General features: G+C 39.8%; 1 protein-coding gene and 1 long non-coding RNA gene across 5 annotated transcripts; one reads left to right on the top strand and one right to left on the bottom strand.

Annotated features, from left to right (window-relative positions):
• Positions 1–35: 35 nt before the first annotated feature.
• LOC139810362 (uncharacterized) lies at positions 36–1,735 on the bottom strand. Of its 2 annotated transcripts, XR_011731301.1 has the most exons (3): positions 1,469–1,735; positions 1,237–1,391; positions 36–1,005 (listed from the first exon to the last, which is right to left on the bottom strand). It is a non-coding gene; the product is annotated as an uncharacterized lncRNA (long non-coding RNA). The 2 variants fall into 2 exon arrangements; XR_011731300.1 differs by having other exon boundaries at positions 1,237–1,735.
• Positions 1,736–2,138: 403 nt separating this feature from the next.
• LOC139810353 (tripartite motif-containing protein 2) lies at positions 2,139–13,878 on the top strand. 3 transcript variants are annotated; one of them, XM_071773821.1, is made up of 12 exons: positions 2,139–2,277; positions 3,338–3,540; positions 6,690–6,852; positions 6,948–7,121; positions 7,217–7,420; positions 7,809–8,057; positions 8,138–8,324; positions 8,536–8,972; positions 9,050–9,232; positions 9,310–9,417; positions 9,504–9,642; positions 9,798–13,878. In XM_071773821.1, exons 2-12 carry the CDS (start codon positions 3,521–3,523, stop codon positions 10,034–10,036), a joined length of 2,103 nt encoding a protein of 700 aa, XP_071629922.1. In that variant the 5' UTR covers positions 2,139–2,277; positions 3,338–3,520; the 3' UTR covers positions 10,037–13,878. The 3 variants fall into 3 exon arrangements, with proteins under 3 accessions (XP_071629922.1, XP_071629923.1, XP_071629921.1); XM_071773822.1 differs by lacking the exons at positions 2,139–2,277; positions 3,338–3,540 and adding an exon at positions 4,507–5,856 and having other exon boundaries at positions 7,818–8,057; XM_071773820.1 differs by lacking the exons at positions 2,139–2,277; positions 3,338–3,540 and adding an exon at positions 4,513–5,856.
• Positions 13,879–14,070: the final 192 nt, after the last annotated feature.

Here is a 14,070-nt window from a genome sequence, read left to right as displayed (position 1 = left end):
CACGTGTTCAGCAAGGATTCAGGTATTTATATGTATAGAGTATTGTACTATACATTTATTGTACACATTGACAGCATTTAGTAAGATTAAAACACCGAAGACTTTAAATACTTAATTGGAAAACTTATCTCCGAAGTACTTTAGATCCACATTTCTAAAATTGTAATGATCTGTATCATATTTATTTATTATTTATAATTCATCCATGATAAGAGCGATTTGGAAAGAAAACTATTCATCGCCAAATGTTATTTAAATAAAAATTTATATAAAATACAAAAAAATGATTTTTTCTACAATAACTATATCAAACGACTTCTTTCCCAATCATTATGTTAGAGTAGTCACGAAAGTGACTTCAAGGTCATTTAGCGAAAATTATCGTGAGGATCGTCTTCCGGCATCGCGCAAGTCACGCGCCGCTTCTCGCCGATTAACGATCGGTGAGTTTCAAGGAACTAGCGCGAAATCCTGGCCGAAGATTTCGGTCAAGCTCCTAATGACCCAGTTCCAGCGGCGCATGCTCGAGCGTGTGTATCCGACGACGTTGCTATAAGGGTAAAAACGTCGCGGCACACGTAGTCGTGCCGGCAGGTGCTGGCTCTCGCGCGCGGAATAAAGTTGAGTGGAAAGAGGAAAAGGAGATCGGCGATCCGGTCGATCGGAACGGAACGGCGTTGTCGCGGACAGTGGAGAAGATCGACGCGCAATCAGACTCTCGCGTTGTCCCTTCGAGATATATCTCTCTCAGGATATCTAGGCCAAGGATGCGTCTCTCGGTAACGCTTCAATCAAGCGCTGCGCGCTTCGTAGTCGATTGTAATCGATGCTCCTCCGACGCTACAGATGATCGGCTTGAGACGCGTCGATATTCGTCCTCGTCGAGATTCAGAAGAGGTTCCGTTGTGGGATTTCTCTCGGGGAATTGAGGAGGCCCTGGCAAGTATCTTTTTGTATCGCGAATACTTCCGCAGAATCTGAGATTGTCCGTCATCAGCAAAAAACCTAGAAAAACCATAAATCGTTTAAACTTTAATACGTTCTCGGTTTTGTTTTTAATACGTTGTTACATGTTTTAACACTTAGGACAGTAGTCAGAATCCAATTCTATATTTAAGATCGTTTTAAGTCTGATGGTCTTAAAAGACTTCATCCATCCAAGCAAGTGATCGCGTGGTATTTCAAGATCTTAAAGAATTTAAGACGAACTTAAACACAAGGTCGGGCTATAAATACCGTCATTAAAGCTTGAAGGTTTCTCAACTCGTTTGAGTTTCCATAGATAATAAACGACTTCCTGCTCGATGATTTTTCTTCTTGGAAGCTCCACAAAATATTCCTCCCCCTATACAAACTTTCGGGCCCCATTGCGTCCATTGGAAAGCAGGATCCTGGAAAACCGATCATATATTTTTTCTCTAAAAGCGGAAACGTGAAAAGTGAAAGGTTCTCTCGTAATGTATTTTACCAATCTAACCGCCAAGCAAAGGTGCGGTAACCTCTCACAGAAGCCAACGAAATAACGAAGCTTAACGTACGATAACATTAACGACAGCGTCAACGATCTCTTACATAAGCCGTGATGCGACAGTTACATCATCGGCACTGAAAGCGTTAACGGACCCATAATCGTTCTGTGATATCAGTGAAAACTTGAAAGGTTCGCGCGGCATCATCAGAATGAGCGGAAAATGAAAGTCTCCCCTCGAAGCAACATGACCGACGTCCAGGACGGTGGAGGTATTCGCGTGTCCGGACCATCGTCGCCGTCCCGAGTCATCGCCAGCCGTCTCTCTCCTCGCCGAAGTCGAATAAATCGCGCGTCGCCCCCGCGCGCCGCGTGACCCAGATAGTGTGACGCGCGCGCGTGCGCGCGCGGTCCGCGCTCCCGAGGGTGTTTTCATCCCCGCTTCGTTTTTCCCGTGTGCGCGGAGAACACCCCTCTCTCTCTCTCTCTCTCTCGCGCGCGCACTCCTGGCCTTCCTTCCCCGTCATCGCCATCGTCATCGCCGTCGTCGTGATCGCCGCCGCCTCGCAGTGCGAAAACACGACAGCTGGTGCAGCCGTGACACCTGCTGCAACCGCGAGAGATCGATATCCGCGCTCGTCCTCGCGGGAAAACACCCGGCCCGAGGAGGAAAAACGCGACGGGCGAGATCGGGGCATGTCCCCGTCGGAGCGGCGCTTCCCGCGACTTCCTCGCTCCTCGCCGTGCCGCCGCGTCTCCCGTCGCGGGTGATGTAGCCGCCGCAGCGGGGAAAACGTCCACGGGATCCAGTGAGTATCCGGCGGCGTCTTCTCTCGTCAATCTCGTCATCACCCGTCACCCGACGGGCTTCGCGCAGTTCGCGCGATCGTTCCGTTTTGCGCCTCGTCGCTCGGTGAAGAATAGGCCTGGTTCCCGGTATTCTGGGAGTTCTGGGACTCCTCTCGGCGGGACGGACTCTGTGCGCGACGCGCGCGCGAAAACTGCGTGTCGAGAATGTCGAGATAGCTGGCGGGTGGGTGAGCGAAGGAAACGTATACGTTGAAGTCGGGAACGTTGATCCCTCGGTTCTCACGTTTCTCCCCTTCCTTCTAGCGACGCGGCGAAGGCTCACCGCAAATATATATGCTTTTCGCGATTTTTTTCCCCGTCTCGTAGCTTCGCGCGGAACGAAAATTTGTCAAGGTAGAACGTACAAGCGCGAGTGGACGGAATTCGAGGAGGCGTCGGGTGTCACCTATAGCCGAAATATATTGGCGGATTTCCGCCGGTCATCGGTTCCGGGCGAGGGGTTAACGCACCGACGGCGGACGGCATCGCCAGATCGCCTGGCAGTCAGAGATAGTCTGTCGTAAAGCTTTGATACCGCGCTGATATACGGTTTCTCACTTTCTCAGTCAGCGACGCGACGCGACGCGACGCGACGACGCTTCCACTCGCCGTGTGCCGTGTTTATATTGCAAGCGCGCTCGCCGACACTGTTTACGTTTCTTCTGCGCACGTGAGCGCAGGTACGCGCGGTATCGATCTCGGATGGGACCTCGGGAGAGAGATCCCTTTAATGAATTCAACGGGATGCAGTCGCGCGCCCGCTAAGAAGAAAGGTTTATTAATCCGTTGAAACGCGAAATATCCCGTTCTATTAAGCTCTTAACGGCGCGACGCGTGACGTCTCTTTAAAACGAAGATAAAAGCGCGTTAAAAATAATCAAAATTATTTTTACGAAGACTCTTATCGAGATAGCTTCGCGAACGACGCGGATATATAATCATCGATATCACGTAGCTGATTGACGCAGGTAATATCGTTTTGACAAGTGCGACACAAAGTTTATCTTGTGCATCGGACAGGTGGCCGTCCACGGATGTTTTGAAAATACCGAGGGATCACTATGGTGTGAGCTTTGAGCTTTGTTCGTAAAAAGGAAATGAGAGAAAACGTGACCGCGTGAGACTGTTCCTTTGGCTGGCGACAATTCGGATCCGTACCTGCGGCGAAGTAATCAGAGATTTGCTGTTATCAAAGAAAGCTTCATGAGCTGCTGCCCTTTCATGTGAGTATCACGTATCACGTATATCTTGCCTGTTATTGTTTATATAAGCGTGAGATTATAATATTGTATATTATAACTTCACGTTTATACAATTTACTTACATATTATAATTAGATATTGTATAAATGGGAGATATAATATATAATTATGTATCTTTCATATTTAAATACAAATACTATGTGAATGTACGGATATCTTGCTATATTAAAAAAAAATATTATTTTTAATTTAAAATTAGATATATATTCCTTTTATACATTCGCTCCTTTTTTAATAAAAGAAAAACTAAGTATTCCATTTGTAAAACAATATCATCAAAATAAGAATTTTCAAACGTTTTAGAAAAAAAAGCGAGAAGTAAAATATATTCGTATGTTAATTAATAATTTAGCCAAGTCAAGAGATCGTTTGATTCGTTTGCATGCTACTCCACGCAGCACGCACACCCGCGCGTATACGGTGTCGTACGGCCACAAGTGCAAGGCGCAAACACGCCGGTCGGTCGCTGCACCTTTCGACTGCGCAGTGGAGAGTTTCACGAGAGAGGGTTTGCACGGCCGTGAACACGCGTGTTTCTTTATTATATACACGGCGCGTTGCCTATCTCTCCCACGCTCTCCACCGCAATTCAACATTCAACCTGATTCAACCTCGCGCTCGCCGCTCTCCACGGCGCGAGTGACGTGACGCGACGGCTATCCCTCTATTCCCTCTTCCCTCTTCTCTTGCGCCGCCGCCGCCGCCGGCGCCACACGGTATCGCGACTGATCCCCAGGACCGTACGTTGCCACCGAAGGACTCGCTTCCAAACAACTAATCCAAACATTCCAAACCCCCTTCGAATCCGTATCTTTAAAGAATCAAAATTATTACGTACGAAAATCTTCCCGTGGGTGGGTCATACTCCGTCAGAATTCAGAATACGCATTTTCCAGTGTTAAAGCTTCTTATTATAGTTAATCTTCTATAACCGCCATGTAATTTTGAAGTCACACATAGGGGTGTATATGTATATCTGTATTTTTTTAATCTTTCCAGCAAACACCAAGTATAACGGTAAAGTTACATGCAAGTTACAATTTCCTACTCGACAATGTAAAATGTTAAATTGTAACTTGCGTGTAAATTTACTGTTACTTGGTGTTTACTGGGCTATTTAATTTTTTCTCCACAACCAAGCGTCCAACTTATTTCAAGTTACAAACCGCGGCGTCTAGTTCTAAGAATTAGAAAAGGATAGGAAGTAAATTGAAACACGATTAAATTAATTTACATTGAAAATAGACGTAAGAATAATTAAATTGCGATACGGGAACTATCGAAAATCCGTGCTCGCGGCGCCCGCGCGTGCCACGGTGGTGCCCGGTGGCCAGCCGCGGGCGACGAACGCGCGCAGCTGTATAGCTGTAGCTCAAACGTGAGTCGCTGCTCGCTCAGCTCGCTGCGCTCTGCAGCTGATGCGGCCCGCTGCGCTGCGCTGCGCCATCCGCGGTCCGCCGCCGTCGTCGTCCCGCGCGTCCGTCTGTGTTTTTGTTTAGGAAAAATGTGACGCGCCGAGATTCGACGTCGTCCCCGTGGATCTCGCGATCGTCCCCGATCGTCTCCCGCGTGTGCGTGCGCGAGATAAGGACCTCGACCGCGACCGGGACGTCCGGAAGAAAATTTGCCAGAGCATCCCCTTCCCCTCTCTTGGTTGTCGCGAGAGAAAAAATCGTCGCCGAGACCGTCATCGGGCCCCGCGCGGCGCGATGCGGCGCGCGGAATTCGATGTGGCGCGCGTGAATTCGCTCCCTCCGCTCGTCCGGGTGATGGATCGCGAGGAGCGGAGGTAGACTGGTAGACAAAGGGCCGATACACACACACACGCGTCACACACACACGCGTGCGCGCGCGCGGGTCGCTCTTCGCGGTCGCCGAGCGTCCCGGCGCATTTATTTATATGCATCCGCGAGACATGCGGCCGTAAAAGAACGCGCGTCGCTCGCGCTCCGCGTTTCCGTGGCTTTCTCGTCCCCGAGGAATTCGGAATCGATTCGGCGCGTCGCGTCCCGGAGTCCGGGTCCGGGGTTGCCCGTCGCAATTCTACGGCATGGTTGCGTTTGCCTCCGCGAGTCGTCCGTCTCTCTTCCTCTTGTGTCCGGCGGCGGCGAGGGTGACGCGTTGACGCGACATGCACCGGCCACCGTGATCGTTGGATTCCTCAGGATTTCCAAGGAAGCTCGAGTGAGAGTAGGGCTGTGTGCGTGGTGGAGCGTGCTTTTGATAGAACGACCAGCGGAATATAGTCATTATGGAGGCGTTGCGTTTAGCTATACAGTGAGTGCTCCTTTTTTTTTCGGTTGATGCACCCCCATGGTTTGTTTTGGTCGCGCTTATGCGCAAAATGCAATTGTTCGTAGACGGACGTTGGGAGAAACGATCTGTATATGTAATTGTTTAAGTATTTTTTGTTTTTATTTATTTCTAGTAAAGAAACTCTTTGAATAACAGAATGTAATTTTTTTTCTTTATATCACTTATCTTTTAATTGTAAATTGGTATGTAAAATCTTTTATAGGAACTTATTTATTTTATCTATGTGCAAAAATATTTTCAAATCTTGGACAAGAAGGAACTAAACAAATTATCCTTTTAGTTTTTTTGCATATTATTTATCTTAATTGTAAATCGATATGTAAAGTTTCTTACAGAAATTTTTATTTTATCTTTGGGCAAAAATATTTTCAAATCTTGGACAAGAAAAAACTAAACAAATTATCTTCTTATATATAAATTATATATCTTTTCATTTATTATTTATTTTTTTTATTTTTTAAATTATACATTCCAAAGGAGACGATTTAATTCGACCTGACTGACCATTTATTAATACAATATTCAAATACACAACGTTTTGACATGGTTTGCGGTCCATGGGTTGCGTATTTGAATATTATATTAATAAATGGCCAGTTGAATCGAATTAAAACCGATCTCTTTGGTTAATTATTATTGGCGAAGAAAAAGATTACCTTTGGGTTATACATTCTACTCGTTATACTCTGTCTCTGTTGTACACATTATATTTATTTAATATTATCCCTTAATATTTAGCTGCAATGCTTGGATTATGTTGACTTTAATTAGCAATTTTCCTTGTTTGTTTTAAGGACGCGGCTCGGGGAGAGGATGGTCAGCATGAGCTCCATGCTGGTAGAGACAGTCAGTATAAATTATGAAGATTTTAATGAGAGTTTTTTAACGTGTGGCACCTGTCTCTGTGTTTACGATGGCAGCGAGCATACACCTAAATTACTACCATGTTCACACACGGTATGATTTATATATGAAATAAAACATCCTCTGCATGTACATTGCATGTAATATATAAATATATATCTTTATAATCTTATATCTGTTTATTACAGGTATGTTTACATTGTTTGACAAGGATTGCTGCGTCTCAAACACGAGAGACAGGAGCGTTTAGATGTCCCATTTGTAGAGAATTAATAACTATTCCTCGTGGAGGGGTACCCGCACTGCCCCCGAGTTTTCTCGTAAATCAACTACTGGATCTCATGTCTCGGCAAAGACGAGAGGTATGTTTGAGCAGAATTGTCACTTAATGCAGATACAATTTTTTTCTTCAATAGCCGTGAGTAATCATTATATCGATTTGACGATTTACTTGCAGGTCATCCCAAAGTGTTCAGTTCATATAAATCAGGAATTATTATTTTGTGAAACATGTGATACAGTGTTCTGTACAGTGTGTACCGGTGGGACACATGCAGGGACGTCACCCGGATGTACGGAACATACAATCATCCCCTTTAGTATTGCGATAAAAAGAATGTCCGAAATATTGCTTTATAAAGCCAACGAGTGTATATCCAAGGTGAAAACTAGTTTTTGTTTTTAACTTTTGAGCACTATGCCTTATATTAGTCGATATTTTTTTATTTTTTATGCTTCATTTTTATTTCTTTATTAATAGATATTTAATTTTATTTTTATATGCTTTATATTATGTCTGTTGTTGCAAATGTAAATTTAATACTTAAATAAGTTTTTATCCAAAAGCCGTTTATATGTATAAAAGTCTCACTTATATTTTAACATTTCTCATAATAACTTTTGTAATAGTATCCTAATTTTTTTATGTGCGTTGCCATATTTATCTCTACCAAATAACGCTTACAAATTAAGCAGTGAGAATTATCATCAAACTATAATACGAGCTATAACTGTTCGATCCTTACTGAGTTAAGAGTTACGTTTTTTAGTTAACACAGGCACAGGATTCTGTAAGCACGGAACTGCAACGTTTGGAGGCATCGACGGAAAAATGTTTGAATGCGGTAGACACGGAGTTCGCGGAAATCATCACAAAAATAAATAAACGTCGAACGGAATTGCAAGCTGCCGTAACTGCTGCGGCTCGTGATAAGAAACACGTACTTGAGGAGCAACATTCTCTTATTGAAGCGGAGAAAACCAAAGTGGAGAGAGAATGTGAAGGATTACAATATCAGGTAGAGGATAATAAAGAATATATTGATATAATGTTACTTCTCGTGCGTATCACTTTACACCGTGAGGTTTAATCTGACAGGTCGAGGTCCGGAATATTACCCAACGTATTAACAGCCTGTCAGATCAGCTCGATGCAGCAACCGCTCTCAGCGAACCCAAGGAGAATGCTTTTATCACGTTCGAGTTCAATCATAATGACGCTCTCTCCCAATTGGAGCAGGCACTGCATAACTTGGGACGAGTACGTTCTAGTACAACATTACCAGGTATCTTAAGGATTAATAATATAGTAAAGTACTGAGACACTTTAAAAAAAGATTACTCCTTTATATATTATAATTCATAATCGCGCGTTTTTTCTTACTTCTGATGTAAGATGTAGATTCATAATAATCTAGCGTCATGACCTAGTATGAATCAAATGCTTAAGACGTCTGCGATGTGACGCATTTTCTATATTTATGCCTTTTACATCAGGTTTGTGCCGAGCCAGATTGAAAGACTTGGCAATAGTGAAGCTACAAACGATCGTCATAGTCGAAACGGTGGATTATCACGGCCATCCCCGAAATATCGGCGGTGATCTTATTAGCGCCGAATTGACGCACGCAGACAACATGCATGCGGACAATCAGAACGCTCCCATTGAGACAGAAGTGAAAGATCTGGAGAATGGAACTTACGAAGTTTACTTCCGACCACCGACTGCAAGTCGATACGTTTTGAAGGTGTCGGTGTTTGAACGACCTATAAAAGATTATCCGCTATTTTTCGACGCGACCGAGCACAATGAACCTATTAAAACATATGGAAGACGTGGTAACGGGAAAGACGAGTTTCACCAGCCGGTCTCGGTTGCAGTGGACGATGAAGGAATGATCTATATTTTAGATACTGGAAATTCTCGTATTAAGGTTTGTTTGGAATAATATAGTGGAGAACGCAGTATTTTACGTAAGCAAAATATTTACATGTTTTCGTATTGTTTCAGGTACTCAATTGTGATTTGGAGTTTCAAAGGCATATAAATAATGAAGGCTTAGAGGGCCGCAGTTGTACGGGAATAGGTATTTCTCAACAAGGTCTCGTAGTCGTAAATTGGCGGACGCGAAAGATTACGGAAATGACTTCGTTGGGTGATACAATCCGATCGTTCTCGCATAACGCATTTCAAGTTAGTAATTATTATCGCAAAAAATTTACACAAGTACTTCTTACTTTCTTAATTACGACATTGCTTTCGTGTTCCAGGAACCCATAGACATTGCAGTGGACAAGAGTTACGGGCACATACTTGTCGCTGACAACGGTCAAAGCTGTGTATTCGTATTTGATTCAGATGGCAAGATATTATTCCAGGTTAATTTTTGCTTACATAAATATATGAACTTTCACTGCAAGTTGCTTCATATGGTCCTCGTATAGTCATCACGAAACGTTAACAGGTTGGTAAGAGAGGCACGTTCAAGCTAATCAGTTCTGTAACTGTCGGTCCGGCCGGTGAGATTTTAGTTGCCGATAGCAGAATTCAAGTGTTCTCCGCGAAGGGAGATTTCTCCGAGGAAATATATCCTGAAGGCAAAGGTAAGTTTCTGTACATATATAACTACATATTTGTTTGAAATATTCTCTAACTGAAAATAACTCGAGAGATACCGTAATACTATATAAAAATAGAAAATCTATTTCATTGTGACAAAGATAAAGATTTTAGCATATTTGATTTATGTATATGACAGGAAAAGGTGTCTACGGAGGAATAGCCGTAGACGCGGACGGCAAAATAATCGGTACCCGTACGGACAAGGGTCGCAGCATAATACAAGTACTAAAGTTAGGCGGAGGTAATGTTTTAACCGAAATCGACTCACACAGCTCGAAATTGCGACGTCCCTCGGGCATAGCCGTGCTGCCAGATAATCACCTAGTGGTGGTGGACTTGGGCAATGATTGTATAAAAAAATACAGGTACTGGTAAAATGTCATTGTTTGTTTAAACATCAAAATTTCAATTCGCGAGCGAGAGGAAAGCTCATTACAAAGGTACCACAAAAGTCAATCTAATTTAGAATTATTTATTCAGGTTTTTGTGGGACTTGTAACATCACATATTATTACGAATGTAATGCCTATGTTTTTATAAATTTTTATATATAGTTTATAAATTAGTATAAGACGTGAGATAAAATAGTCAGGTCAAAAATAAATTTGACATTACTATTCTAACTTCGGTTTGCAATATACATATAGCATCACATATACTACAATTTAAATTTTGTCTTTATCTATAAAATGTATTTAATTTTTTTTTGCGTTCAGTGTTGCTTTCTCTCGTTTTTTGCATATCCGTGTGTGGGAATACAAAAGTTCTCACCGTTTTAAACAAAGTCACTCAAAATGCTCAGTACTTATTGTATGTATACTTTTTTTTGTATTGTTTGATAATTTTTTTAAGTCAATCGCGATTAATATTTAATCGTTTGAATGCATAAAAACAACTCTGTTGTTACTGACTAATCTAGATACATCAGTTGATGATAATCCTTTCCTGATTTTGCCAAATTAAGCTTGAAAGTTGTTTATTTTGTTTTGCATGTCAAATATTCATCCACACATATGACAATCGCAATCATAATTGATCATTGAATAGCAAAAGAAATATACACAAATAATAAATAATTAATTTAATGATTCTAAAACTAATAAATCTGGATGTTACAGGATCTTCAATCGAAAAATCATCCCCCTCTTTTCATTATTAACGAACTTGCAAGAGATACTATATTTTTCTCAATAACAATTTTTTTTTAACATCTGGATTCATATCCCAATGTTCCTAATTTGCACAAGCACAAACTCGGTTACATAAATGTTCATCTTGTGAAACATTAAAATATCCTAAAACCTTAATTGATGGAAATAAAATTTAAAAAAAGTAAATTTGTATTATTTCAGATAAAAGTTATTTTTAATTAATATTTCAACAATTGGTTTGATGCTTAGAGATTTATCGATTGGATATATTATATTTTCATGATAGAATTAATTTTTTCTTAATACAGCATATTATAAATTCAGTTAATTACAAAAGAAGTTTTATTGTAGTATTAAACTATAAATTTAAAACTATCAAGATTATCAAGATAATCTAAACAACTTCTAGTCTTGATTTGTTTCAATAAGGAGAGTATCATTATTTGCGGATGTATAGTGTTATACAAAAGTATTACATATACATACACTGCCGTTCTATATTATTTTACAATACATCCCTTTCATAATAGCGCAGAGCTTTGCATTACATAAAATCAATCATATATGAATAGATTGCTTGGATACCATATTATTGAGATAAAAAAAATTTCCTTTGAACTATGAGAGCATATTTTTATTAACCAAAGTCGTGAAAACATTTTTTTAAATTTAAAACTATTGATGTTTTTAAATCATTTCACATTTATTATCCTGCATGTTACGTTTATCAAATTATATTTATTAATTTATATTCTTTGTAATACGGAAAACGTAATTTTTATATTTTTTCTTCTTTTTATTTTACTTTCAAACTTTGCAGCATTTATTACCCGCTAAAATTTCTTGCATTTTCCTAAAAAAACAAGAAATTCGGGTAACTCACTTCGGCACTACGTGATTTGTGATTTTTTAATTAACTAAAAACATAAATTATAATTAATGTAAGATAGCTATGCAAATAATTAGAAATATGATAAGAATTGTACATATATTTTTTCAGTATTATCATACATTTTGATAGAATTGGCGACACGATTTATTTATCTAGAGATATCTTCCAAATTTCATGAGACACTTGTGATTCTCTCGAAAATGATGTACTTTTTTGAAGGCCTATAGTATCATTCATCATAACGAAATTCGTTGTTAAAAAAGACGATCCAGATTTTACACGTCTCGACTTTTATAAATATCAATGTGCAAATGATTCCATTGTTGAGATATGTCTTGTAATGTGTACATTGTTTAAGTTACTCTGGATAAATTATGGACTAGCATGAAAACTTAAGCAGGATTTATTGCGTCGCGCGATTACTTTTTCATACATTACGGAAATACTTAACGCCCGTCTGAAGATTATGGTTATAATCGTGAAGTGTTAGCTAAATATCACCATGATGCATATCTACTTATTCTTTGATACTTACTTCTTAACACCGAGAGTGATAAACTTACATGCGTACGGCTTACAGTTTCTATTTCTTTAAAGCAGAAAATATATTTTTTCACCGTAACATACTTATATCTCCATGTAGAATCAATTCTTAAAATAATTAGCTTTATAACCATTTTTATGCCATTTTATCTTTTACGTGACTTGTACGAGTCGCAGTTTTAGAATCATCTGCCATGTTAATACCGACAAGAAAAATCCTTATTGTATCGTAAAAAGTCTTTCTTAGAACGTGCAAAGCTACATTGAATATACATGACATGCAATTTAAATTTAATGAAAATGAATAATGTTTGTAATAAGTTTTGCGGCTTATATTTTTGCGGCGAACGCGAAATCTTTCAGTAATAAACTTCCTATTTTTCGGACTGTATCGTAGAGATACGACATTCCTTATGAACTGCTTCGCAGAGTGATTTACCATAGGCTACATTTAATATAAACTGTCGCATATTGCTTGTATGTATGTACGAATACGACGAGTTACTATAAAACGCATTATCACGTTAGTCCTTAGCGAAAAGCATAACAGTGCCTTTATTGAGAAGACGCCACCGTACGGTTTATATCTCACGACGATTGATTGATATATATTTCTTTTGTTCAAATCGATACCGTACACAGAAAAAAAGAATATTTTTAATTTAAAAATATCTTTAATTTAAACGTGGAAATCTTGAAACATTTATATTGCGTTAAGCGAAGAAAGCTTGCTTGAATGAAGTAATTTTATATATCAACCAAGAAAAAGAAGTTGAAATAAAAAGTTGAAATTCTTATAAGATTATAAATTGTTGCGATATGTGAAACAATGATTAATTTATTAATTTGGGTATATGAGTTTTGATTTGACACTTCTTTTTTTCTGTGTACCGATGTGCTCAACACTTTGATCGTCACTCGTAATCATATACGTGAATCGCACATTTTTTTGGGAATTATGGCGTTTGGATAAAAAAGACGTGCTCTTCACTTAATCATTATCTACATGTGAGATACGAGTGCCAATGTGAATTAAAAAAAAAAAGAAATCAAGAGTTATATCGTCTGTATACAAATTCCATAATTTCCCAACGAAGAATGTGTTCACGTACACGACGTGTCAGAGTCCAGAGTGTTAGAATGGAGACGGAGCTGCGGCAGATCGAGAATCAAATTAGAATTTTCGTCGCAGTCGATCTGACATCGAAATTCTTCCGAAATTTCTGATCCTATTTGTTTTATTCAACGTATATATCTAGAGTTCAACAGGAACGTAGCGCATTGATTGTAACGTTGTGTCATTTTGTTCAAAGTCTGAATCCTAAAAAGCTAAGCCTGATTTATTTTCTACGTCAACGTCCTATTGTCGCCTAAGTGTCTACCCATAAGTAGCGTACCAATTGACTCGATATATCCTTTTCTTTTCCCCCGTATTTCTTTCAACGAATATCGATTCAGCCACCCGATCGCAAACACCATGCAAACTCAGACTGATATATATTTTCTCGTTTGTATTTTTTGATATTGTTTAATCTAGTCATACGTCAGCTATAACTGTAACACTTATGTATCATGACTCTATCACGCTGTAACATAAAATACATTGTAAATAAATATGTAAGCTTGATTCATTCGAGTGGTTTTAATTAACGCGCGGAACACTCGAGCGGACCATACTTTAATTTCCCTCCCGAGCGCGCTTGAATATTCGATTATTCAAGCATACGTTATATTCGAGACAATAATATTCAAACACGATTATTTATTATTCGAAAGAATTTAATACAACAAATGACATCGAATCGTATTTAATATTGCGCATT

The sequence above is a fragment of the Temnothorax longispinosus genome, chromosome 3, assembly GCF_030848805.1.
Source record: "Temnothorax longispinosus isolate EJ_2023e chromosome 3, Tlon_JGU_v1, whole genome shotgun sequence".
In the NCBI taxonomy this organism is placed as follows: Eukaryota; Metazoa; Arthropoda; class Insecta; order Hymenoptera; family Formicidae; genus Temnothorax; species Temnothorax longispinosus.
Note: the sequence above shows the minus strand (reverse complement) of the source record. Positions and strands in the feature narration are given on the sequence as shown.

Bases quoted from the DNA above. Each gene is read 5' to 3' on its own strand.
- LOC139810353 (XM_071773820.1), top strand. From the start codon at position 5,831: ATGGAGGCGTTGCGTTTAGCTATACA. The intron at 8,058-8,137 runs GTAGAGGATAAT...TTAATCTGACAG, and splicing joins GTGAAGGATTACAATATCAG to GTCGAGGTCCGGAATATTAC. The intron at 9,418-9,503 runs GTTAATTTTTGC...AAACGTTAACAG, and splicing joins ATGGCAAGATATTATTCCAG to GTTGGTAAGAGAGGCACGTT.